The sequence below is a fragment of the Protopterus annectens genome, chromosome 2.part0 (genome assembly GCF_019279795.1).
Source record: "Protopterus annectens isolate FY-2018-M chromosome 2.part0, PAN1.0, whole genome shotgun sequence".
Classification (NCBI taxonomy): Eukaryota; Metazoa; Chordata; order Ceratodontiformes; family Protopteridae; genus Protopterus; species Protopterus annectens.
This window is the reverse complement of record NC_056728.1, coordinates 1,104,412,991-1,104,440,580: the sequence shown is the minus strand read 5'-3', so window position 1 is coordinate 1,104,440,580 and position 27,590 is coordinate 1,104,412,991. Positions and strand designations below refer to the sequence as shown.

Sequence of the window (27,590 nt, the reverse complement as noted above, 5' to 3'; positions counted from 1 at the left end):
ACATCCCAAACAGACCCCAGCCTGGTTAACAACAGGAAAAATAATGCTCCTGCTTAAGACTGAACCTGCAAGCTATCCTAAAAACTATAGACCACTAACTTGCCTTCTGACAACATATAAACTATGCACTGGAATTGATACTGACAGAGTTTGTAGTCACTCCACTCCCCTACCCTGCCCCCAAATTCTACCCACCCCCTGCACCTCTACACTTATCCTTCACATTCTCCTCCCACCCATTCAATTACCCAATCTCAGTCCTCTCCTTATTACCCCTCCCACCTATATCAATTAACTACTCATAGTCCTCTTCTTTCACCACTCCCACTCCTACTCCTCCCTCTCCTCCATCCCTCACCCTCTCTACAAAAAATCTCCTCCTCCCCTCTCTACAATTTTAATATAATTCATTCTACTTCTTTACCACTCCTCCTCAAATAGCCTGTTCTCATTCACTTCACTTCTCCCTTCCTTTCTCCCCATTCCAAACATGCCCTCCCAAACACTCTATACTTTCCTGATCCTTTGCTCCCTTCCTCTACTGCTAACTCCTCTTTACCATGCTACCTCTTACTCTTCCAAAGCTCCCCCATACCTTCCTTCTAGTCAAACCACCCCTTGCACTAACCTGCAACCTTTTCTATTCTCTCACTTCCATTCTATATCCCCCTCTCTCATTCCTCCTAATCTACTGCACCTATTCCATCCCAAACTCTTCTCCACCTCAACAAACACTTTCACTCTTATACTACTGCTAGCCCCAAACAACTTCCTACTATACAAACCTAAAAGGCTAAAAGTTATCTCCAGTAATGTCCTAGCCTTATCGGGTGATATCCATCCTAACCCTGGCCCCCGTCTCATTACACACAACTCCTTCTCCCCGCCCCCTATCTCTCCTACTACAAATAACCCTCTCCCCCCTTCCCCTTCTACTCGTGCTTTCTCTCTTAATACTCTTAAGTTTTTCACTATCAGTGCCCAAAGCCTTAACAACAAAGTACACCAAGTACAAGCATGGATTAACCACAACCAACCTGACATCTTAGCCATCTCCGAAAATTGGCTAAAACCCCATATTGCTGACTCTGAAATCTCACCTCCTGGTTTCCACATCCTCAGAAGCGACCGATTAAATAAAAAAGGCAGAGGCTCTGCTCTAATCTACTCTAGCATTCTCTCCCTAATCCCTCTTCAAATCACCACCCCTCAATTCAAAAATACGGAACTAACAGCAGGTCTCCTACGACTAAATAAACATAAGAATATCTGCATTATTTCCTTATATATCTCCCCAGGCGACAACATCTCTACCCTTGAAAATATTCTTCTCTGGGCTTCAACTGAAATAAAATATGAAACTTACATTCTAGGCGACGTTAATATTGATTGGAATAAAATCAACACACCATCCTCTTGCCTATCCATTAACCTCTACAACTTCACCCAAGTAATCCATTCAACAACTCATCCTAACAAAAATCATCCCCCAGGGTCCACCTTAGACTGGATTCTAGTCTCCTATCCTAACAAAATAATTCTCTCTGGCACTATCCCTGATACCTTTAGTGATCATCTCCCTGCTTTCATTCATTGCTCAGCAAACTCCACTCAATATCAACACCGCTACATTCAAACTCGTAATCTTACCAACTTTAACCCTACAATTTTCTCAAACATTTTTAAACAAATTGACTGGCAAATCCTAAATACTCTTCCCCAGACAATGCTGTAGAACATTTTAACTCTGTCTTCCTAAATACTCTTAACTCCCTAGCCCCACCAAGAAACAAATGAGTCAAAGTCAATCCGGCCCCTTAGCTGACCAAAGAAACAAAACAAATCATGCGTCACAGGGACAAATCCTGGAAGCTTTATCAGAAAAATAAAATGTCCTCTGCCTTGCTCCAATACACCCAACTCCGCAACCAAGTAAAAAAGTAATCACCTTGGACAAAAAAAACTACTAGAATAAACTCCAGTCCAACAATAATAAGAACCCTAAACAATTCTGGAATTCAGTTAATTCCCTTCTCCATCCAGGGTCCAGTAATAATCCCTGCCCTGACCCTAGTTTAACTGACATGGAGCTGAGCTCTCACTTCAACTCTTTCTTTACTGAAACCATAGCTAAGCTAACCAAAACTTTCCCAAGCAATAATCCATCCAACTCCCCTTCCTTAACACCCAACAACCATAATAACTTTCCTTGTAATTTCCAGCTCAAACCTGTTTCAATTATTTTTATAAAAAGGCTCTTAGCCAAACTAAAGCCATGCTCTAATGCCCCTGATAACATACCCTCCTCCTTCCTCAAATGTGCTGCCGAAGGTATTGCCCTCCCAATCTGCATCCTAATTAACAGATCCTTAAAAGAGTCATATGTACCAAAACTTTGGCATTCAGCCTACATTATACCTCTCCACAAAGGAGGCAAAAACACCACTATTTACAACTTCTGCTCCATTGCCCTACTCTCTCCAATATCTAAAATTCTAGAAAAATGTGTCCACCACCAGCTTCTGCCTTTCTTAACTCAAAATCATCTACTGACACCCACCCAACACGGCTTCCTCCCCGGCCACAGCACCATAACTGCCTTACTATCTTTCCTTGAAACAGTCAGTCGAGCCCGAGATTCTGGACTTCTAGTATCCACAGTACTGCTAGATCTCTCTAAAGCTTTTGACACCATCTCCCATAAACACCTTCTCTTACATCTCGCCAATCTTAATCTCGCCCCTTCCACTCTATCCTGGTTCTCCAGTTACCTATCAGACAGATCTCAAGCTGTCAGATGGAGGAACTCTACCTCCTCCTTCCTGCCAACACCTACCGGCGTTCCCCAGGGGTCTATCCTTGGACCCTTGCTCTTCAACATCTTTATTAATAACCTTTACACTGTAATCCCTGACACCACAGTTATCCAATACACTGACGACTCTACCTTAGTCTGTGCCGCCTCTACCCTTCCTGAACTTCTGACTAAAACACAGTTAGCTTTTTCCACTACGGAGAACTGGATGCACCAAAATCATCTCTCTCTTAACTCTAACAAATCTAAAATTTTACTTTTCTCTCCTTCTAGGGCTTTCTCCTTTGACAAAAATGGTTTCAAAGTCCTAAGCCAAGCCAACACTGCTTTAGAAGTGGTCCCTTCTGCAAAACGTCTTGGCATAACCACAGATGAACAACTTAAATTTGATATCCACTTACAACAAAACATAAAGAAAACCCACCAAAAGTTAGGTATGCTCTACAGGAATAACCGCTTTCTCTCTAACTCCTCTAGGCATACCTTGGCTATTACCTACCTTCTACCTACTCTACTTTATGGAGCACCTCTTCTAACCAATCTGTCTGCTTCCAACACCTCAAAACTTGAAATTTGTTATAATAAGATCTCCAAATTTGCCAACAAATCCAAAACCTCAACACACCACTGCCTTACCCTACAATCCCTGAACTGGCTAGAGCTCCCCAACCACCTAGACTATCTCCAACTTACCACAGCTCACAAACTAATATTCTACCCAGATAAATGCCCAGCCGTAACAAACATCCTTCCACCATACATCCCAAATCGATCTCTGAGATCTGAAAACCAAAACCTAATCTCCATCCACAAGCCCAAACATCCCGCTGGACAGCTTCTTCTCTCCTTCTCTCTAGATAAGAAATGAAACTCTCTCCCTCCCTCACTTAGAACAATACCTAACCCAGAATCCTTCAAGACCCAACTGTTCTCATACCTGTCATCTAAACGGAAATGTTCCTGCTTTCACCCTACATAATACCCAGGGACTTTTTTCCCCCACTGAGCTCTCTATACTCCCTGCTCCACTCTTCCCCCAAACTTCTATTTCTATTCTCCCAAATTAGACTCAGCTGACTGTCCCTGATCAAGCAAATTTCTCACTTAACTCCAAGTATGTAAACATTGTAAATATCAGCATTGCCATATACCCATTGTAAAAAAAAAAAAAAAAAAAAATTCTGTTAACTGTGTACATTTATGTATTGTATTTCCTGACTGTTTGAATTTTACACCTGCATTTTACCTTAACACTAGGCAACCCTTAAGGTATTGTATTGCTTTTGAAATTTCTAATTGTATGAATTTTACTCCTGCACTTACCTTCAGCACTCTGTAACCCTATTGTATTGTATTGTATTGTTCATGGAGCTTTTCTCCCCGGGCCTCCACTGAAAATGGGCACTTCTTGGCCCAGTGGACTTCCCCGGTAATCAAACTGAAATAAATAAATAAATAAGAGAACAAAAGGGTAATAAAAGAAAGTCATATTGAACAAAGGATCATTTGCTGTTAAATAAAGTCATAATGGAGAACTGTAAAAGGGAAAGAATCTAAGCATGGCTAGACTACAAAAAAGCATTTGACAGTATCCCACATTCAAGGATAAAAGAGTGCTTAACATTTTATAAGATACACCCTACACTGATCGATTACATTACAGCAACCATGAAACAATGGCACGCCACTATGCAGTTAAGCCATGATAAAGGACAAATTATTATTCCAGGGATAAAAATTCAAAGAAGAATATTCCAGAGTGATTCTCTGTCACAGCTGCTCTTTTTTTCTTGCCCTTAACCCATTAAACTCTCTACTTACCAGATTAGGTCATGGCTGCAATTTGGCTCCCACAAAACAACAGTGTAAGGACTTCTCATCTTCTTTTTTGTAGATGATTTAAAACTGTATAGTTCATCAGATGAGGATGAAAGCACAACTGCATGTGGTCAAAACTTCTTCGCATGATATAAGAATGTAATTTGGTCTTGATAAATGTGTAAAAGCAACCTTTAAAGCAGGAAAGCTGCAGTACCAAGAAAACATCAGTTTGGGACAAGAATGTGATATAAAAGAACTTGAGCAAGTGGGAATGTATAAATATTTGGGAACTGATGAAGGTTCAAAAATAAAACCTGAACAGATGCGAATAAAACTTATTAAGGAATATTTTACAAGACTAAAATTAATACTGAAAATGGCATTGACATCTAGGAACAATTTCCAAGATATAAAGCAATTTACTCTTCCACTCCTAACAGTTTTGGAGTGATTGATTGACCCCAAAAGGTGTTGGATAGGTTGGACAGGAAAAGAAGGATGCTTCATGCTCATCAAATGATTTATAAAAATCAGTGCATAATAAGACTATATATTCCCCATTCGGAAGGAGGTATGGGCCTCCTCGAAACTGATTACACATATAGTTCTGCAGTCATGGGACTGTATATATATATCTGCTGAACTCACAAGACCCAAATGTAGTGAAAGTTTTGAAACATGAGGAGAATAAGTCTTAAGATGACTTCCCTGCTTAGATTAGCAGAAGCATATTGGCTTTAAGTGGATAGGGAAATCAAATTAGAAGTAGATAAAAAAATCAGACAGCAACTGAATGTGCCAAAAAAACAAAAGAAAGAATATAAGGTGAAGATGAGATGAGAAGGCAAAAAATGTGGAGAATGCATAAATATAGTTGCAAGTATAGAAAACTCTTGGAACATCCTCATGTTGATCAGGATCGAACGCAGGAATGGTTAAGATGATGTGAATTTAAACCAAATGATGAAAGGTTAATATTGGTAGCCCAAGTTAGCGGACTACGTACACGTTGGTTTACAAAGTTCGTTGAACATGTGGGAGAAACAGACAAATGTAGGTTTTGTAAAAAAAAAGGTTAATATTGGTAGTCCAAGTTAGTGGACTACGTACATGTTGGTTTACAAAGTTCATTGAACATGTGGGAGAAGCAGACAAATGTAGGTTTTGTAAAACAGAACTGAAAACAGTCACACATCTTGCTGCTGGTTGTGATATACTAAAGGCAGAAAGACTGTTTACTGAAAGGGATAATAATGTGGCAAGACTGTTACACTGGGGATTGTGCAAACATTATAATACTGAAGTAGCTGAAAAACACTGGAAATTTGATCTGCAAAGCATCGTAGAAAATTATGAAGTTTATATCATATGAGATCATCCAAAAAATGGTTGCAAGAAAACCAGACATAGTAGTCCATGAAAAGAAGACAAAAGTAGCATTCATCATTGAAATGGCGACACCCAGTGACTACAGTGTCTTATGTAGAGAGACACACAAAGTCATAAAATACCAGAAAACGAGGGCAACGTGGACGAAAGATATTCAGATAGTTCCAGTAGTAGTAGGAGCAACTGGTCTTATAAAAAACAATTTATAATTGTACTTAGTTATGCTACTGATAAATGTAAATCTGTACGAATTTCAGGAGTCATTACTGGGCACATTGCAGGTGCTGCAAAGAGCACTTTTGGCTATCTTCAAAGATTGAAACAATACTAATTTCATGAATTGTAATCATACTTTGATTCAGGAATGGGGTCGATTCCCATCATGGTATTAGAAACTCAAAAGACTTGGAGAAATTAAAAAAAAAGAGCTGTACAAGGATACTTCTGATCAAGGTTGGGGACCCTTCTCCAACAACCTGAAAGTCCAGGGTCTTTGGTCCCATCAACAGCTGGCAGACCATAACAACTTGAAAAACCTGAGGGCTCTAATTCTAGCTTTTCAGACTTTTCACTCCCTTTGAGTTCCAGGTCCTCTAAAGGTTTTTACAGGCAGTACCACAGTCATATGGTACATCAGCAAGCAAGGGGGTAGGAAATCTTATCTTATTTGCAGGCTGATTGTTCAGGCTTGGGATTTTGTAGTCCACCATCACTTGGTTCTTCATAGGATTTACATTCCTTCAGAGCACTCTCTTGTGACAGATTCTATGAGCAGGTGCAGATTTAATCCTCATGAGTGGATGCTTCATAGAGAGATATTTCTGGACATTTTACCATGGCCTTACCTGTGTCTCCTCCACGACACCAAATGCCTGAACTAATGTCTTGTAAAGAAGAAAGAGGAGATACCCTGGGTCATGCTCCACTTTGGAGCCTTTTTATTAAAGATTCCATTTTTGCAGCTTGGACTCACCCTGATATTGCTTCTTTAATCTTAATAAGGCTAATGGTATCTGCAAGTCCCCAACTGGAGTTGAGTGAGATCCTGACCAACCATCCTAGAATGAGGTCCCATATGATCTCTTCAGTCTTGCACAAGTCCTAGAAATCACACAGTCTTGTCAAACTGCCACCTGACAAGAAGTCCAAACTTAAATAGTTTAAGCAGGAGGGGGGGTTTCTTTCTGTAGTTTTGTGACTTAGCTATCTCAACTATCTGTCTCACTTGTGCATGTTGCAGATGTTCTTCATGTTTCACTATTGCAGTCATCACACTTGGGTAATCTGCCTGCAGGTAGCCCTCAGTCAGCCCGAATACCAGAGACTTCGTATTTCTGCGTCGGTTGCTGTCACTCCAGGTCTAACATCAGGTTGTCAGGGGTATAAACACAGGCAGCCAACACCATTACATCAGTCTTTTTTGCCAAGGAGCCCGAAGCCGAAGCAGTTTGCATGAGTGCCAGTCGGCCACTACCTGAGTTTTTGTTTCTGAATTGAATTATCCTGAAGTCTTCTAAAGCTAAATACCCCATTGGGGATCCTTTTTTCTTGCTCTAACAGAAAAAGTTAACAATTGTCTTGCCTGTGGAAAGCAAATACCACACCGAGATTTTCATTCTTACTGCGTCACCTGTTTAGGCCCAGATCACGACATACCTCGCTGTCGATTTTGTGCCTTGTTCAGCGCCCGAACTATTCATCGTCGAGCCCTTATTGTCACCAAATACTTTCGTTCTTGATCTCCGTATTTCGAAATGGCTTCGGTAAGCCATCCGACTACCGATCTTCCAAAAAAAGTAAGGATAAAGACAGAGACAGACCTCACCGGGCCAAAACTGCCGACGACACTTTCGTTAAGCTAGTCGCCAGTTCGCCGGTACTCAGGGAGGCGCTTTCGCAGCCCCTGATGCCAGCTTCAATGGATTTGCAGGCCTCTACCGAGACCCGTTCGGAGTCCAGTATGCTGTGAGACTCTTCGTATGCTGTGAGACTCTTCTTCGACTATGGAACCTGCGGATGTCTCTACCTTGGATGGGTCCAGAGCCGGTGAGCAGGCACCGGCTTCTGAGGAGGTTCTTCGCACTACCGATATTCGACACAAACCTACGACGTCTTTCGCATCTTCAGTTCTGTCTAAAACTACCAAGTTTCTAAGGCCAAGAGTATGCGCTACACCTAAAAAAACGACGACTCAAACTCATGCACCTGCTTCCTTGTCACAACATCAAATACTTAAAATGGCAGAAGACCTTATTATGCTATTTAGGGGAAGTCAGCCTTCCCCTGCTAAGAGAAAAACAGAGACCTGCCCCCAGCAGCTTTAACAGATCAAGAGTCCAATGACGCTCAGGTATCTGATTATGAAGACATGCGTTTATCTGCTTATAGGGATTCAGATGCAGAGGAATCCATTCCCTCTGCTTCTCCTCCAGAGGATTTTTCTTTTGGTGAAAGCTTACATACTTTAAGAGAGCATTTCCACTGGGAATGCCAAGACTATCCTCAGTCCAAAAAGAGACTCAGAGAATTTCTAGATTTGCCACAACATAGGCCTTTAGCATTACCCCCAGTCCTGGATGTTGTGGATGATGTCTTTATGGAATCCAGTTTAACTCCTGATACCTTACCCCCTGCTCCTAGAAAACCAGACAGGTACTACAGAGTTCCTGACTCTCACAAATTCTTTTTCAAAAATCCTACTGCTGACCCAGAGGTCATCTCCCAGGAGCCTAAAGGTAAGAAATTACAGCTAAGAATCCCACCCCTTCAGACAAGGATTCCCGAGCTTTAGACAGATGGGGTAAGAAAGTATGCACGTTTGCAACTCTCGCCATTAGGGCTTTGACTTGCCAGTTTCACATGCTGAAGTACCAACAACATATTATGGAAAGTATTAAGCAGAAAATAGCTACCGTTACAAACTGTGTAGAAAATAAAGAATCACAAGAGCTTATGCATTCTGCAAGCCAAGTCAGCAAGCATACTTTTCAATGTGGCTTTGATGCCCTAGAGGCATCTTGCAGGGCATCAGTCACTGGTTCTGTACTGAGAAGGCATTCTTGACTTAAGGAGCAGACCTTGCCAGACCATGTCAAATCAAAATTACTATACGTTCCTTTGAACAAGGACAGTCTGTTTGGCGCCAAAGCAGACAAGGTTCTTAAAAAGATGGAATAAAAAGCTAAATCTATGCAGACAGTCAAAGACTTTTTGCAAGTACAGCCTCCTAGATTCAGTAGGCATTTGAAACAGTGGTCCTTTCCAGACCCCCTCAAGGCCATCTCAAACTAGACACAGGGGAAACAAACCCCCCCAGACTACAGTCTCAGGGAATGCAGAGATCTAAACAACGGAGTGCCTCCACTTCAAAAACAAGGAGTGCTAAGCCACCCCCATATGGAAAGAATTCACAATGACTTCTCACCTCCACTCCCCACCTCTGTCCAACTGCTTGTGCCCCTAGGAGGAAAACATGCCCACCATGCAAATAACTGGACTTCCATCACCAAAGACCGATGGGTCCTCAACATGATGTCCCAGGGGTACAAATTTTACTTCCACTCACTGCCAACCCCAGAAGGGTTCCCAGACCTTCCTCCAAACCAGTGGGCAGAGGCACAAAATCAAGTTCAATGCCTGCTCTCTGTAAGGGCAATTCATCCTGTTCCTGTAGAACAGATAGGTCAAGGGTTCTATTCCAGACTTTTCCTGGTTCCCAGAAAAGAGGGCACTTGGCGCCCAATCCTAGATCTTTCCATTCTAAACACCTTCCTGATGGTACCAAAATTCAAAATGCTCACCCTGTAGCTGCTTCTTCCTATGCTGGCCAAAGATGCCTGGTTAGCCACCCTAGACTTAAAAGAAACCTATCTGCACATCCCTATCAGGGACTTTTGCAGGAAATATCTACACTTCAGGGCTGGATCTATGCATTATTAGTTTTCTGCACTTCCCTTTGGCTTATCCACTGCTCCCAGAGTATTCACAGAATGTCTGGCTCCAGCCATTGCCTATTGCCGACAGAAAAAAATACAGATTTACCCGTACTTGAATGATTGCTTGATTCAGGCAGACAGTTAGGAAATGCTGTTGGAGCACCTGACATTTGTAAAAAAACCTTCTAACATCCCTGGGGTACACCATCAATGAAAGGAAATCAAAACTAGACCCCAGTCAAAAGATTGTATTCCTGGGAGCAAGCTTGGACACAGCATCCCAGATGGCATTCTGCACTCCAGAAAGACAAGCCTATCTGACAGACTACTTCACTCAAATGGCCACCAGAACCCAGCTATCCGCAAGGAAAATCCTGCAGGCCCTAGGGTTCATGGCCTCATGTATCCTACTAATTCCATATGCCAGACTGCATATGAGGAAACTTCAGTGGTACTTAAAAAGTCTTTGGTGCCAACATTCTCAGGACCTGGAAACTGTCATTCCTATCATACCTTGTCTAAGGACAGAGTTTCTTTGGTGGGCAGCAGCATGCAACCACAACAAGGGACTGCCCCTTACTCAACCCCACGCCACCCAGACCCTAACCATAGATGCATCAGACTATGCCTGGGGGGCACACCTGGACGACAAGTGCATTCAGGGACACTGGAGCCCAAGTCAAATTCATCTGTACATCAACCAAAACGAGATGCTAGCTGTTCAGCACGCTCTAGCAGCTTTAAGATCCCTACTCTCACCAGGACCCCTGCTAATAAAAACAGACAACACCACAGTTATGTGGTACATCAACAAACAGGGGGAAACCCACTCTTACCCAGTCTGCAGGCTAGACATGGCCCTGTGGAACATGGCCTTGGACATGCAGGTCAATATGCAAGCTCAATTGCTGCCAGGCAAACAAAACACACTGGCAGATGACCTAAGCAGAATTCTTCTACACCCACACGAGTCGCAATTACAGCCCAGCACCTTCAGCCTTCTGATTCAGAAATGGGGGACCCCAGAGGTGAATCTCTTTGCCTCCCACTGCAGTCACCAGCTCAGCAAATTCTGCACCAGGGCACCTTACTGCAGGGCCTGGAAAGTGGATGCCCTATCCTTCCAGTGGGTAAACCTCTCAATCTATGCATTTCCCCCTCTGCCCTTTCTCTCAAGAATATTGCACAAGATAAGGCAGGACAGACTAAGGACAATTCTGATTGTCCCAGACTGGCCATGCCAGCACTGGTACCAACTCCTGCGCAGCCTGTCACCGGTACCACCATGGCACCTTCCCCAGAGCCTGACCCTGCTCACTCAGCAGGGGAGACAGATCTTGTATCTGCAACTGCAAACCCTAAATCCTGCAGCCTGGCTTATTCCTTGAATTCTCCCCCAGTGAGCAGCCTAAGCAAGCAGGTGCTGGACGTCATTCTTGAAGCCAGAAGACCCAGTACAAGGAGATCCTATGCTGATAAGTGGAAAAGGTATTGCTCCTGGATTCAATCTAAAGGAGAGGACACAACTCCGCCCTCCCTACCTCTAATCCTGGATTACTTAGCAGATCTACTCCACAGAGGCCTTTCCTTCTCCTCCATTAAGATTCATGCCTCTGCCATCTCGGCTCATTACAACTCTGAGCCACTACTATTCTCTCACCCTCTCATCAAACAGTTCCTGAGAGGGGCAAACAACTTAAGGCCACCAAGGAGAGCACCCACCCCTGCTTGGGACCTTAACTTTTGTACTGGGAAAGCTCATACTGCCCCCTTTTGAGCCTGCAGCATCTGCAGACTTAAAATTCCTCTCTTGGAAAACAGCATTGCTCCTGGCCATCACTTCAACAAGACGAGTATCTGAGCTACAAGCACTTATGGCCATGGAACCCTTCATTATTTTTCATGCTGACAGGGTCTCCCTCAGGACTAATCCTTCCTTTATGCCCAAAGTGGTGTCCAATGTGTGTCTCAACCAATTTATCTATTTTCCAGCCTTCTTTCCTAATCCTCAAAATAAAAGGAAAAGAATCCTGCACTCCTTGGATGTACACAGACAGCTCAGATTTTACCTGGATAGGACTAAGCCCTTCAGGAAATCTGACCAGTTATTACTTAGTTTTGCACCAGGGGCAGAGGGCAAGGCCATTCCTAAACAGACAGTTTCCAAATGGATAGCACACTGTATCCATTTCTGCTAGAAACACCATGGGAAACCAACCCCTCAGGGAGTCAGAACACATTCCACTAGGGCAACATCTACCTCTACAACATTCCTCAGGGGAGTACCTGCCAGGGACATTCTGGAGGCTGCTACCTGGAGTTCTGTATACACATTCACCAAGCATTACCACCTGCCTATATTTTCCAAGTCCAGGGTGGGGTTTTGCAACTGCAGTCCTGCAGGGCATTCTAGCCAGCCCAAACACTGCTTGACTGCCTCCACCCTTTCTACAGCTTTGGGAATCAACCCGTGTGTGATGACCGCAACAGTGAAACACGAAGAACATAGTACAGTTGTGTACACTTAACGTAAATGTAGGTGCTCATGTGTTTTCACTGTTGCAGTCCTGGTTTCCCTCCCTGCAGCCCTCTGCTCTCTCTGTCTCCCTCTCTCTGTCTCTCTCTCTCTCTGTATACTACTCACCCCTTGCAGGGGTCTTGGTATTGGCATTTATTTTTTACTGCTGGTGATTTTTTCCACCATAGCTTAGCTCCCTATTGGGGTGCTCCTGACATTTGGGGCAAGAAAAACTGATGTAATGGCATCGGCTGCCTGTTTTTATACCCCTGACGACCTGATGTCAGACCTGGAGCGACAGCAACCGACGCAGAAATGCTGAGTCCCTGGTATTCAGGCTGACTGAGGGCTACCTGCAGGCAGATAACCCAAGTGTGATGACTGCAACAGTGAATACACTCGAACATCTACATTTATGGCAAGTGTACACAACTGTACTTTCTCCTTAGTGGATCTAATACTAGAAGGGCTTTCATTACTCCCTTAGTCTAGACTTAGGGAATGGCTGGGAAGAACACTGTAAACTGCTTCCACAGTGGGTTATATGTGATTTACTGTAACTTTTGACTGCACTGATACTATGGCCATGGTCAAAGATTTCAGAATGTGCTTCTACTAATGTCATGACTGATATTCTCTTTCCTAATGGAAGGACATTCTGGATATTTCCTTACAGGGGGACTCATCTTCATTTATCCCTTTTAGAAACTGCTCAGTGAACCAATGAAGAGGAATCATGCCTTCACTGCTTTGAAGGACAATTGTGACCCATGCTTAAGGCCTTCATCTTTTTCTTCTTGACCTAGTCAATCCCCCCAAGAAGTAGACCTTCCCTTACAGACTGAAGTGGACGCTCAAGAATGAAAAAGTTTTACATGTCCCCCCAACATGTTCTTAGCCAGCTTTCACTGGAAAATTATTGCAGGCCCATTATTTGCAGTCCCAGATATCCTCTAGATTTGCCCATTGCTGGATGGGATTGCCATTGCTTTGAAGACTATCATAAAAAAATCTGTGGTTTCTGGACATTATCAGGGATGGTTGTGTCTTATAGTTGTTAGGTTCTCTCTAGAATGAGTTCCATTCATGGAGCAACCTGTGTCAGCAGAGATTGTGGGACAGGCCGTGACTCTGCTTTTAAAAGGAGCTGTGGAGTCTGTATATTCTTTGAAATGGAGCCTGTCGATTTGCTTTCACGTGTTTTGGGTTCTGAAGGAGAATTGAAGGTTTTCTTTCTGTCCTGGATTCTAGCAAGATCAACAAGTGCATATCGTATGTCAGGTTTCAGAAGGTGACTTTGTGTGGCATCTGGATGATGTCACTGACATGGTGGAGATATTCTGATACATTTATGTCTGCCTTTTGGGATTCCATATTTTGCTATCATATACTGGCTTTCCATTTCTCATTTTAAATAAGTATAACTGCCTTTCAGATATAATCTGGTCAGTATGCTTTCTCATTGTTGAAAAGCTGTAATTGGAGATTTGAGGGAATCAACCCCAAGACTACAGGCTGAAGCTTATTAGCAGCAGCTTGTAGCCTGAACCCTTTGTGCTAAACTGCTGTTTTAGGGAGTTTTTTTTAAGTATTGGTTATATTTGTCTGTCTTTTAAGACATTGTCTAAAAGGTACTAGAGAGAAAATAGTAGTAGTCAGGCCTTTATATATTAATTCTGATTTACCAAGGATACCATTTTAAGGGCTATGTGTCACACTGAAATGACATGGGAGTTTTGATTTAAATGGGCAAGAAGTGGGAGTGTTTCACTACATTTGGCATCTTCTTCAGGATACATTTTGAAGATCTGTTTTTTTGGTAAAAATCTCAAATAACAGTAGCTTTAAAACATGTTTGTTTCTCATTCCTTATTCAGAGTTGAGAACAAGCGAAGCAATATTGAAAAGTTAACAGTACAAGCAATGTAATGTACAAAGGGTAAACATTAAACAAAGAAGTAAAAACACACAAAATTAAATAGTATGAAATGATCAAAGCATCAAGTAAAGGTTTGTAACTGTGTTGCAATAATCATTTGGCAATGGAAAATAGCAGCAGTTTTATTCCCATAAAGATTATCGGAGATAGATCTAAAACTTCCCCTATACCCCTTTTTCTTTTCCCAGAAGTGTAATAAACTTAACCTGTATCCCAGAAGCAGTTACATTTGTTTTCTTGAGGGAAATGATCGTGGAGGGATTTTTGAATGTTTTGTCAATTTACTGGATAGCTTCAGACTGAAAGTTCCAGCAAACGCATGCAATTTCAAAAATAAATCTTTCACTGGTAGCAAGAGCAAGAGTAAATGGGGGTGTTAGTAACTAAATAGTGTCAGTGCCATGGAGAGTATGAGCAGTGGAGACATCAAGTGTGTTAAGGAGAAGAGTGTCTGGCACTCGCAGGTAGTGAGTTACCTCTGCTCAGTGTGGCATAAAGGTTCTAGAATAAAAAAATAAGTCTTTTGTCCGAATACTTCTGAGCACCTTACATTTGGATAAGATTGTTTTTACTCCTGACAAAGCTGCAAGTCAAATTTCAGAATGTAGCCTTTCTATCTGTAACAGCTGACTGCTGCTGTAATTGCTAGGTGAAAGACTGAGCCAAGGGTGAAATGGTGAATCACTTTGAACATGATGATAGGAAGTTCATCTGACTATGATGCTTTTGTTTGTTTATTTTTTTTTTACAGGTTTACCAGCTATGGCACATAAAAATAGTCACCCTAAGTTGCATACTTTTTAGTTTTGCTTGCACCCTTTAAACAAGTCTGAGTTTAGTTTTGTGCTGATTTTCAGGTTCTTATTAGTAATGAATAGCTGCGTATAGTTCCTGCATTACCCTTATGTCAGTACTAATGTACAGTGAAGTGAGATGATAGACGTTGTGTATATGTTGTGTGAAAAACAAACTGCGTTCATTCTGTTTGCTAGCATAGTTACTACTATACTAAATACTTCTAGCTTTATTTTATGTACACACATGCTCGCTATCAGAGAACTTGTCACAATAAAACCAACAGTTTGAGAAATCCAGTATATTCAAAGTAAATTGCAGTTCTCAAGTTAAGAATATGACATTTATTGGTATTGTTTGCTGTGATTTTCTGCACTATGTAATTCATACAGAAGACAACAAATGGATTTTGCGTTATAGTTAACAACTCTGCATTTCTGTTAATTTTGGTAGGAGCATATGGTTCTCTGCAGGTTTGCAGATCAGACAGCAGTGCAGCTCCCCCTTGAACGTAGGTTAACAGGTAGGTGACAAAAATAAACAGTAATCAACTTTGTATGTGGAGTTAGATTATCTTATGCAGCAGAATGCTAACTTCTTTTACTGCATTATGAATAAACTAGTCCGTAGTGTTTCTGAAATATGATAAGCAGTAAAAGTTTCCATTTTATGAGTACAGTGAATCACAATATTCTGGATTTCTTTAGATTTAGCGAACTTCCTGAATCAGTTTTAGAGCTATGGTGCCTTTTCAGCCAACCTTTTTGACCTATCTAGGCATACTCGAACTATAAGAAAGTCTATTTACCTATGGTTTTATAGACTGTTGCTTTACCACTTGTATCATTTACTACAGAGGCTCTACAAGCTAAATCAACCACATGGCTAGTGTTCCAGAAATTAAGGCCTGCCTATCCCCAGAGCAGCACCATGATGCACTTAAAGAGTGAGGAAACATGAAAGCCAACTTCCAGTGTGACAAAATGAAGGGTGCCCATATTGCATTTCTAGGGACACATTTGTCTTAGTGTAGCATGGTGGCATGAATTAAGTTTTATGACATTGTGTTCCTGAAACTTGGTGACACTCCAGGCTTAATAGAGTGACTGAGTCCTTTGTGGCAGGTATGCAGCACAGAGTGCATTGAACAATTTGAGTCCTATCCAAGTAACATAATTAGGTTAACCCATAATAATCCAGTCCTTGTAATAGCCAGCCAGCATTGTAATAAAATTGCAAGTTCAGAACTGAGAAGGGAGACAAAAAAGAAAGCTAATTTTGCAGTGGATAGGCTGAGTAAAATATACAAACAATAATGCCCAACAGTGTGTGTGTGTTATTTATAAATAAAACACACCCAGGGATGTTCTGAAACCTGCAGGTGCTTAAATTGTTTTCTATTTGTTTTGATTTTTAATGTTTCAGACTTGGCATAGTACATGTAACTGTCATTGGAAAAGTATTTTACATCTAAAATATATGTTTAGTAAGTATTTAATGTCTACACACACTCACTCACACACACACAAACACATGCATGCACACGCACACACACACACACACACACACACACACACACACATTCACAAGCAATCTGCCTTTAAAAACACACGATTAAACTCAGTTAATAATGCCAGCCATTAAATGTTTTATACCTCCACAGCTCTCAACTGTCCAGATTTTCAACTAATTTTTGGACTGTTCCTCATAACATTTGTAGTTTGCTGGCACATCACGGGGGGGAGTCACTAAATAATGACATGCATTTGAGTTTTAAACTTCATATCCTTCAGAAATTGTATGCTAAAACAAATCCAGTTATTCTAGCTACATTTGAAGTTTATGACAAGTTTTAAAATCTGTGCCTGTGTCCCCTCCCTTATTTTAGGCTATGTCCATATTTCTTGAACAAGAGGTTGAGAAGTGCGCATACCTTAATTGTAGCCACTGTTCCATCTCAGTGTTTCTCTCTAATTTCCATTTTCATGCACACAAGAACACACACACTCAGTCACACACACACACAAACGTAAACACACACAGACCCACACACACACGATTTCTCTTTTTTTTTTTACTATTTGTTTTCATTTTACGCTCACTAAACAGCAAACGTGCCACTTATTGAGCATAAAATAATGGTGGCCATTAGCTTTTTTAGAGTTTGAGTTCAGTGTTACCATAATATACGTCTGTGAAGTGGCAGACTTGTTTTTCAGCATGCATTGCCTGTGCATTAACACCCTGCTGGAGAATAGTCAGGGTTTTATATACAGTTTGCCCATTCTCTAAATATAAATAACCATTCCCTAGGATTCATTAACACCTACACTAAGTGTATACCATTCTAAGTAGATACACAACATAAGCATAACACACTTTTTTCCTCTAAATTTAGTTTTTCTACTGATTTTCTTGCAGCCTTAAATATTGAGGGAATTCATAAAGGTTACCACAAAGTGTAGACTAAATGTATACTTAGTAAATCTTTGTATGTGACTAGAAAGCACAAAAAGTGATTTAAGGATGTTCTTGAATACAGATAGTATAGGCATTAATGAATCTCGGCCATTATGTGTTTTAACTCTTGGGGTCAGAATACTGTAGCTTTTATTTTCACATTACAACACAAGTTTTATTTTGTAGTTAAAAAGCTGGGAAAACCAGCATTCTCATATATATATATATATATATATATATATATATGCAGGTCTGTGTCAGAAACTCAAAATTCATATTGTCGAGATGCTATGATCATGTTTCCGAAAAGTCAAACTTCAAAAAACAACAAAAATTTGCCTTTTTTACATGTCCAAAATTGCAGTACAGTGGGGGAAAGGGTAAATTCCCCAATCCACTTTGTTCTGCAAACTCCATTCAAAACCTTCAGGTTTTCGTAAAGTCAGTCATATCATATCGACAATTTGAATTTCGAGTTTCTGAAAACTGAAGCTTCTGACATAGAGCCATATATATATATATATATATATATATATATATATATATATATATATATATATATATATGTTGTTGTGACTTTCGGCTTTTCCCGGTTAGGGGTCGCCACAGTGGAACTCCGGTACGCCCATTCACGCATGTCTCCATGCAGATGATGGTCTAACTTAGAGTCGAACCGGACAGTGTCTTACTGTGAGGTGACAACGCTACCTTAGCACCACCACATGAGATATATATATATATATATATATATATATATATATATATATATATATATATATATATATATATATATATATACTCTGACTCCAAATGTTAAATAAAAAAAATATATATATATATATATATATATATATATATATATGTATATATATATATATATATATATATATATATATATATATATATGTATATGTGTGTGTGTGTATTAATGATACTGTATCTTGGGTACTTTGAAAGTCTTTTAGAAATTAATTTGAGTCTTTAAGTCTGTGCAGTATATTCCCTGATCTTCAAGAAATTTGTACTTTTTTCTTGGTTTCTAGTACTCTTTGTAATGAGTTTAAGTCTGTCTCTTTCACAGAAGCTATACATGTACACTTGAGCTATTAATTTAGGGGGTGGCATTCCATTTATCCATCCACAACCCCTTTTTCCCATTTTTGCACATGGGGCTGGGATATCGCTTCAGCAGTGACAACCATCTGGACAGCAGGTCAGCAGGACTAAGACAGAATATACGTGTGTGAATGAGAGGGAGGATAGAGGAATGGTGAGGATGCAAGGAGTAGAGGTGGCGAAGGTGGATGAGTTTAAATACTTGGGGTCAATAGTTCAGAGTAACTGTGAGTGTGGAAGAGGGGTGAAGAAGAGAGTACAGGCAGGATGGAGTGGGTGGAGAAGAGTGTCAGAAGTGATTTGTGACAGACGAGTACCTGTAAGAGTGAAAGGGAAGGTCTGCAAGAGGGTGGTGAGACCAGCTATGTTATATGGTTTGGAGACAGTGGCATTGACAAAAAGGCAGGAGTCAGAGCTTGACATGGCAGAGTTGAAGATGTTAAGATTTGCACTGGGTGTGACGAGGATGGACAGGATTAGGAATAAGTATATTAGAGGGTCAGCCCAGGTTGGAAGGTTTGGAGACAAAGCCTAGAGAGGCAAGATTACATTGGTTTGGACATGTGCTGAGAAGGGATGCTGAGTATATTGGGAAAAAGATGCTAAGGATGAAGCTACCAGGTAACAGGAAAAGAGGAAGGCCTAAGATGAGGTTTATGGATGTGGTAAGAGAGGACATGCAAGTGGTTGGTGTGACAGAGCAAGATGCAGAGGACAGGAAGAAATGGAAACAGGTGATCTGCTGTGGCGACCCCTAATGGGAACAGCCGAAAGAAGATGATGAAGATGAGTGACAACCATCTGGAACCAAGTTTTCCACTGCTGGGTGGCTTGTAACCTTGCCGAAGGTAGTTATTCAAATACACACTCACACCTATGGTCATATTATAGTGTCCAATCCACCTACTGCATGTCTTTGGAATGTGAGAGGAAGCCCAAGCAAAAGCAGAGAGCGATTACAGACTCCACACAAAAGGCCCCCCAGCTCAGAATCAAACCAGGGAACCTCTTGCTGTGGGGCAACAACGTTATCCACTATGCCACTGTGCTGGTGGTATTATATGTGTTAAATAGTAGTAAAATGTAAAAAAATATATCGTTGGATGCTTGAATTAGTTGAATTTAAAAATACTGAGTCCTGTACTTGCTGTAAGGTTTTGAAGCCGAGAAGAGGACCTACTTTGCAGAGTTACTTATATCTTTACTCCACAAGAATTACATAACAGGAAATAACTGAATAGTCTCAAGTGAGGATTTGCTGCAGCTTACTTATGGCAACAGCAGAAGAACAAAAGCAGGATTTGGAATCCATCAGTGGGTTCTTCGTCATTGACGTGCTCCTGCACACATATTTACTATTGTGCTTATTCCACAGTCCAATATTGCAAAATGGGAACAGCTCTCAGAATCAGGATGCAGTAGTTTTTATTTTCATATCACAACACAGGTTTTACTCTGTAGAAAAAATCTGGAAAAAAAACAGGTGATCAGTAGATTAACAAGACAAGTATATTTATTGTTCACTAATAGTAACAATGACTAACAAACATGATTTAGTATAGTTTACTGATTTAATTATTTTCCTCTAGCAATAACGTAGTGATGTCCATAATTCTCTTTCAGTTTCATGTGAAGTAGGTGCCCTACCAGTTGACAAGAGGAACAGAATTTTTAAAACACAACAAACTGCACAGGCCATGCATTTGCTAATCATTATTCATACACTGCAACAGTTACTGTTAAAAATCTCTACAAAGTAAGTGTACATGCACTTTCTCTTCTTCCAGGATTCTAGTACATTCTGTCTGCATCTTCTATTGATATCCATATTTTGAGGCACACCAACGGGTTCCTGTGAAGTAGATTTTGTTTCCAATTTTAGAAATTAGATTTCATTTTTTTCAACTTCAGTTGTATAGTGATTATAATTATATGCTATTTGCTTTACATTCTCGACATGTTTTTATGATACTGACTTAAGTTATATATCCTTGTAATAAAGGCCCAAGAAACTGATTTTCCAGTGTTCCACCTTTCTGGGAAAAACTCCCTGAGATACTAAAATTTATAGTATCAGAATGCTGGAAAGGAGAGTGTTTGTGGAATCTGTCTTTGTATGTCAGAACACTAACTCACAGTAACGTTATCTATTATATTTATTGAGTGCAAAAGTGCCAGTTCAGCATTCTGCACAGAATCTTTTTAAAATTTTCTTGTATACAAAAGCATCAAATTATAACAGTATCTTGGAAATGACCAGAATTTCTACAGTCACTGGTAAAACTAATGGAACTTTAGCTTATAAAAATGGAATTTAATTTTTGAGTTGTGTGACTCAGTGTTCTCTTAATATCCTCGACTTGTGCATGTGTGTATGCACACACACACACACACACACACACACACACACACACACACACACACACACACACACACACACACACACACACACACTCAGAGGATTGTATCCTATTTTTTCCACTTATCCTTAATCTTCATTCTCATTTCTTTGGGTGATTCTTTACCAATGTGTAAATTCGTTTGACAAATGCAGATGGTAATTACGCTGATAGCTTACCAGTTTTTCTTGGATGCCTTCTGCTGCTGCTTTGCTGCCAGTTCACAACCCAGATGCAGTTTGTACAAACCGTTTGCACATGTGCAAACCTTGAAGGTGATCGCTCTACCTGTCACAGGGCGGACCGGGTCAGCATTTCTTTTACAGTGGATCTAATTGCTGCTATTTGTTGTTATTAGTTCGGTTACACTCCATAGAAAATAACTTTCTATTAATATTACTAATGTCTACCATCTAATATCTCATCTTAGCTGAGTCCTCCAGCCTAGAAAACTGAACATAAAAGTAAATGCTAAACTATTAAGAGAGAATAGGAAATAAATCGAATAAAGGAAAGCAGGGCACAAAGCTGATATTATATATAATCATCATAATAATATATTGATATAGTAAATGGGGAGGCAATGGATTGTAATGTGGATTAATGGAGTGCATATGTCCTGTAATAATAAGCAGGTCCCTTAATTGCCCTTACATCTCCTTTTTAAGTTTGTATGAGCTTCCTCTGAATTATTTAGACTTTATATCTGGTAAAACCTTAAATCTAACAAATGATCATTCAGTGCTACCATACTGGCATTTTTCTTTACTCATTATGATATAAGCTTACCAGAGGGCTTGTAAGATATGAATAAGATATTCTGAACATTCTTCTCCTATATTACTGAAACATTATATAAGTATGCAAATGTATATGTTTCATGATATTGTAATAGAATAGTTATGAAACACTGATATTTGGCCTGAAACAGTTCAAATACATTAACATAATTTTAAATTCAAATAAACTTAATAGAGTTTGAACAGTGCATGTCAGTTAACTGTTCCTCCTAAAGGGTTTACTTGTATTTCCCAATAAAGTCTAAAGAAATATATCTTAACAAGACCTAAGTTGTCCAAAAGATTATCATTTTGAAATAGAAAATAATTATCTAACTCAATAATTAAAATAAACCAGCTGAAAACAAGCCATACCTTACCAAATAGGAAGACCACTGAAGTAACCATGCACTTTGTGAAAGTTCTGTGGCAGTAGCTTCTACATTCATTTTAGCACTGTTTTAAAGGGCCTTAATTGCCTGGGCAGTGCTGATAGATTTCTTCTTAGCTGTAATACTTCAGTAATTCTTGATTATTGTTTTATACAGTTTGAATGCAGGGTGGCACAGTGGTGTAACAGTCAGCATTGCTGCCTCACAGCGCTTAGTTCTTCAGTCTTGTTCCCAGGTGGGCTGCCATCTGTAAAGAATCTCCATGTTCTGTCTGTGCCCACTTGAATTTTCACTAGTGGTCCTGTTTCCTGCCACAGCTCAGAGATATGCTGTTAGATGAATTGACAATGCTGAAGGTACGCCTACTAACTTGTGAAGTGCATGTGTGTGTGCGCCTGTGCTGTGCAGTGGACTGCTGTCCTATGCAGAACTGGTTTCTGTTTTATATCTGTTTTCTTCTAGGATAGGCTCCATCCTCCTATTACTCAGAACTGGATAAAACTGAAAAAAAGTATAGTGAGACCAGTTGATTGCAGAAAGGGTACTGAAGTGCAGTACCACTTGCAGATTTATCTGTTATGTGGGTAAAGTGAGAAATATTTCTATTCTTTACCTTTCTTTAACAGGTTAATTTGATAAACCTTATATTTAGATAATTTACCTGCAGGGATTTCAGTCAAATATGTTACAGTGCCCATGTTTTTCTTTATAGTAATGGGCTCTTGCCATCTAGACAGTAGTGGCTACTGGTATATAAAACAGTTGCAGTTTGAGTACTTCATGCAGCTTATTTTCGAAACAACATTTAACAAAACATTTTACCTTTACTTCTAGTGGTAATAGTCTCAACTGCCCATTTTAACCCATTTGATACACACAGGTCAAGCACTTTTTTCCATACATTTCTTAGAATGTCTCCCATTTAAAATAATAGTTATTAAATCAGGTTTGTTTTGTTTCAGGTATGAATTCATAACAGGTAAGTTGACAGTTTTCACCATGTTGTAGCTGCTTGAACATGCTGTAGGGACACTACTGTATGCTGAGAAGTCTTTCCTAATTGAGTCAGATGTCAGATATAAAATCCAGCCATCTTGAGGCTAGCTGCTTACAAGGACCACTGTTTGAGATTAGGTTAGGTTTGCTTCTATATAATTATCTGTAGAGCACTTTAATGCCTTGGGGTACAGGTACAAAAGACGTAATTCATGTATAAATAACTCAGCTAATTTCGTACAGCATGTGCCTTCCTGATAATCCTCTCTGTTCCTCTGTTCTGTTGTAATTTGTTTCACTTGTAAATGCTTTATGAGAAATGTGTTCCCTAGTAATACCTGTTTCACTTTAACAGGTTTTCTCTCAATCCTTTCTTTCATCTTCCTTCCAAAAACTGGTCCTTGTAGTAAGGTTTTACAGTGAGGGTGGGTTGGTTGCATATTTTCTTTTTTTCTTTGTATTGTGCCACAAAAACTGGCAGTAAAGCTCCATGGATGTCCTATAGAGAGGCAACTCTGACTTCTGTCAGTATACCAGCCAGTGACCTGCATCTGTAACTGAGAGGACATTGTAAGATAGGCAGCCAGTGTTGGATGTGTCATTGAATAGTCCAGGCAAGCTGTAGGTCAGTGGCATTCTGGGGGCAGGTCCAATTCGGTAGGTTATTTGGATAGGCAGCATAGTGGATGATGGCAAAAGCAGGTACAAGGCATAATGAAGGTAGTGGTTTTCAGTGTTTAAGGGTGGGGCTGCTCAGTTATACACTATGAGTTGGCCATCTCATAAAGATTCATGTGGGGATACAGCTAGGATGGTTGCTAAAAATAAATTGTATTTATTTATTTTACATTTGTTTACCGGGCTAGTCCAACTGGATATATTTCCATTTTCAGCAGAGGCCCGGGGAGAAAAGCTCCACATAGAAACAAATGCAGAAAAATTATTTACAAATGCAAAGAAAGGAGGTAGAAAATACCAGGCAAAACATGATTGTAAACTACATTAAACTAATCATGCGTATATACTAGGTAGGACATTATCCAATTTCTATTTCAGAATACAAGATAGAAGAGTTCTGTTATAGTAAAACATCTGTGAAGATTAATATTAATTATTTAATTACACATCCAAAGTTTTATAATAATTTGTAACAGTTACTACTTGCAAAGGTGCTTTTGAAACAAGCTTCCCAAGGGGAAGCAGTAGAGAGTAATGAAAGAAGGCAGTACAAACGAATAATTAGTGGAATCACAAGATTAGTCAGGATCGATGCAGGGGCATAACCAGTGTGTTTTAAGATGTTTTTTAAGCTTTTGTTTAAAGAGGAAGGGGGAGGGACTAGAAGTTAGAGCAGTAGGTAGAAGATTACAATATTTACCTATGGTATTGGAGAATAGGGAGTCACCAGCGATGTTGTTAGACTTAGTTAACCTCACAAGAAGTTTGCTCGAACAGCGTAATGAATTTAGATTAGTATAAGGGGAGATAAGGTTAGAAAGTATAGGTGTGTTATTAGGTTGGTAAAATATCCTATGGACAAAGGTGAGTTGGGAAAGTGTCAGCATGTTTTTTAGTTCAAGCCAGTTTAGTTGCTGTAGGTTCTGACAGTGGTGAGTTCTAAATGGGTTCCTGGTAGCAAATCTGGCAATGCTATTGTATGTGTTTGCTAGTTTAGTGAGATTATTTTTCTTTAGGTTAGTGTATATGGGTGAAGCGTAGAGAACAGTAGAAATAAGATGAGAGTGAGCAAGTGTAGTTTTGGCTGTTGGAGTTAAGAAAGTTTTAATTCTGTAGAAGGAGCCCAGTTTTCTATTTACGGTTTTAATAGTGTTATTATCAAAACTGAGGTTATTGTCGATTGTGATACCTAACAGCTTGGTGGTAGAGTCAGGGGATATATGTGTGCCATTATTGGATATGATAGAGAATTCTATGGGGGGGACTTACTATTAGGCCTAAAGAGCAGAAGTTTGTTTTTTGTGGCATTCAAAAGGAGGCAACATTTCAAGAACCATGCCTCAACTGTGCTAAATACATTCTGTGTTAGTGTTTGTAGTTCAGATGTGGTTTTAGCAGAACATACAAGTTTAGAATCATCTGCATATTGTATACATGTAGCTTGGGGTATTGCTGCATGTAGGTCATTTATGAATAAATAGAAGAGAAGAGGTCCTAGAATGGAGCCCTGAAGGACACCAAGAGAGACTGGCAGAAGGGATGAAAGTTTGTTTTCCCAGAGAACTGCCTGTTGCCTATTGCTAAGGTAGGAAGTGAACCAGTGAAGAGCCTTGGAGTCTAGAGAAAGAGATTCTAGGGTTTTTATAAGCAGGAGGTGGTTTACCATATCAAAGGTTTTTGACAGGTCTATAAAGAGTGCTGATGAGAGGATACTGTTGTTGCGATTTCTATTGATGCAATCGGTAAAGGATAGGAGAGCTGTGGTGGTACTATGAAATGGACAAAAGCCATGCTGGCAGTTAGCTAGTAAGTTATATTGAGTTAAGTGGTCCATTAGCTGATGGTGAATACATTCTCCATAATTTTTTCTAAGGGTGATAAGAGTGCTATAGGCCTGTAGTTAGAATACTCATTGGAGTTACCTCCTTTATGTAAAGGGATAATGTGGGAGATTTTCCAGATAACAGGGATGATTCCTTCAATGATGGTTCTATTTATAAGGATGGATATGGGATAGGCAACTGCTTCAGCTGCTTTTTGAAGGTATTTAGATGGTAACTGATCAGCAGAGGGGGTACAGGGTTTAAGTTTTTGGATAAGTTTTAGGATATAGGTGGTAGAGATGGGTTGTAGTTGGAATATAGGGAGATTAGGAGATGTGGAGCTAGGGAGGCTAGACTTGTCTATGGAAAGGTGACTGGCTAGTGAATTAATGGTGTCAGTAAAAAAGGTATTAAAGGCATTAGCAGTTTGATGTGAGGTATTCTTTTCAGCCCCTAAGGGGGAAGGTGTACTAGACTGGCCTGGGTGTTGGAGTCTATTTAAGGTTGACCAGAACCTTTGGGGGTTGTTATGGTGAGTTTGCTGTAATTTACAATAGTAGTTCTTTTTGTCGGTGAAGATGGCTTTTTTAGTAATATTTCTTAACTGTCTAAAGGCTTGTTGATCAGAGGAAGTTTTGGTAGCTCTCCACTTAGCCCAAGATTTGTTCCTATGTAATATTTTTTGTCTTGGCTCTTTGGACAGCCAGGGGGCTAGCTTGGATTTAACTCTAACAGATCATTTTGGAGCATGTTCATCAATGATTCTTAAGAATTTGGCATTGAAATATTTAACAGCTTCTTCAAGGGGGAGAATTTTTAGAGGGTTCCAGTTACAGGCCTTTAGTTCATTTTAGAATGATAATGGGTTAAAGTGTTTATTGTTTTGTGAGATCCTATAGGTTGGGGTGTTAGTAATGTCATTATTTTGTCTTATGATGTAAGTTAAGGTATGATCGCTTACATCATCAGGCAAAGTTCCTACTAAATAAGTTTGTTGTTGTTTGTTAATAAGAATCCAATCTAAAATACTTTCTTTGTTGTTAGGTTTATTGATTCTTGTAGTGGTGTTGATTGTCTGAGAAAAGCCATGAAGATTAATATGTGAGGAAGGATTATCTGTATTGACAGAAGACCAGTCATAATTAAAGTCTCCTAATATGATAGTTTCTTGTGGGTAAGTAGAAGATACCCAACTTAGGATATTCTCTATTATGGTATTATTATTACCAGGAGGTAGATAGATACAGATGATATAGATTGATTTATTAGGGTTTAGTTGTAATTTAGAAATAAGGAGTTTAGCCTTACTATCCTTTAGTGGGTTATAAGGTGCAGAGGAGATCTGTAGTCCAGTCTTAAACAGAAGTGCTACTCCCCCACCCTTGCGTTTTATGCGGTCCAGTCTCAATATGTTGTAGCCTGGGGGAAGTATTGTATTGTCTTTAGTACCAGGCTTCAGCCAAGTTTCAGTAAGACAGAAGATGTCAAGGAGTGAAAATCAAGGAGGGCATGTAGATGGGCAACCTTGTTGTTAATACTGCGGATATTGAGATGCCCTATAAGTAAGGTGTTTGAGACAGTGGTTAGGGTTGGAAGGGCAGAGTTTGTGATATTATAAGTTGTGTCAGTGGAGACATTAGTTGGTCCTGGGTTAGGGTGGATGTCTCCATCATTTAGGGTTGGAGTTTTAAGCTCTAAAGGTGGTTTGCAGGAGAAGCTGGTTAGATATTTCAGT

At 40.0% G+C, this 27,590-nt stretch overlaps 1 protein-coding gene across 1 annotated transcript in view; it reads left to right on the top strand.

The window, feature by feature from the left end:
- Positions 1-27,590, top strand: part of GSTCD (glutathione S-transferase C-terminal domain containing) — a 1,728,465-nt gene that overhangs the window by 1,599,727 nt on the left and 101,148 nt on the right. The window contains exon 11 of the mRNA XM_044061304.1: positions 15,666-15,735. Coding sequence (XP_043917239.1) covers positions 15,666-15,735 — 70 coding nt within the window. The remainder of the gene's footprint in view (positions 1-15,665; positions 15,736-27,590) is intronic.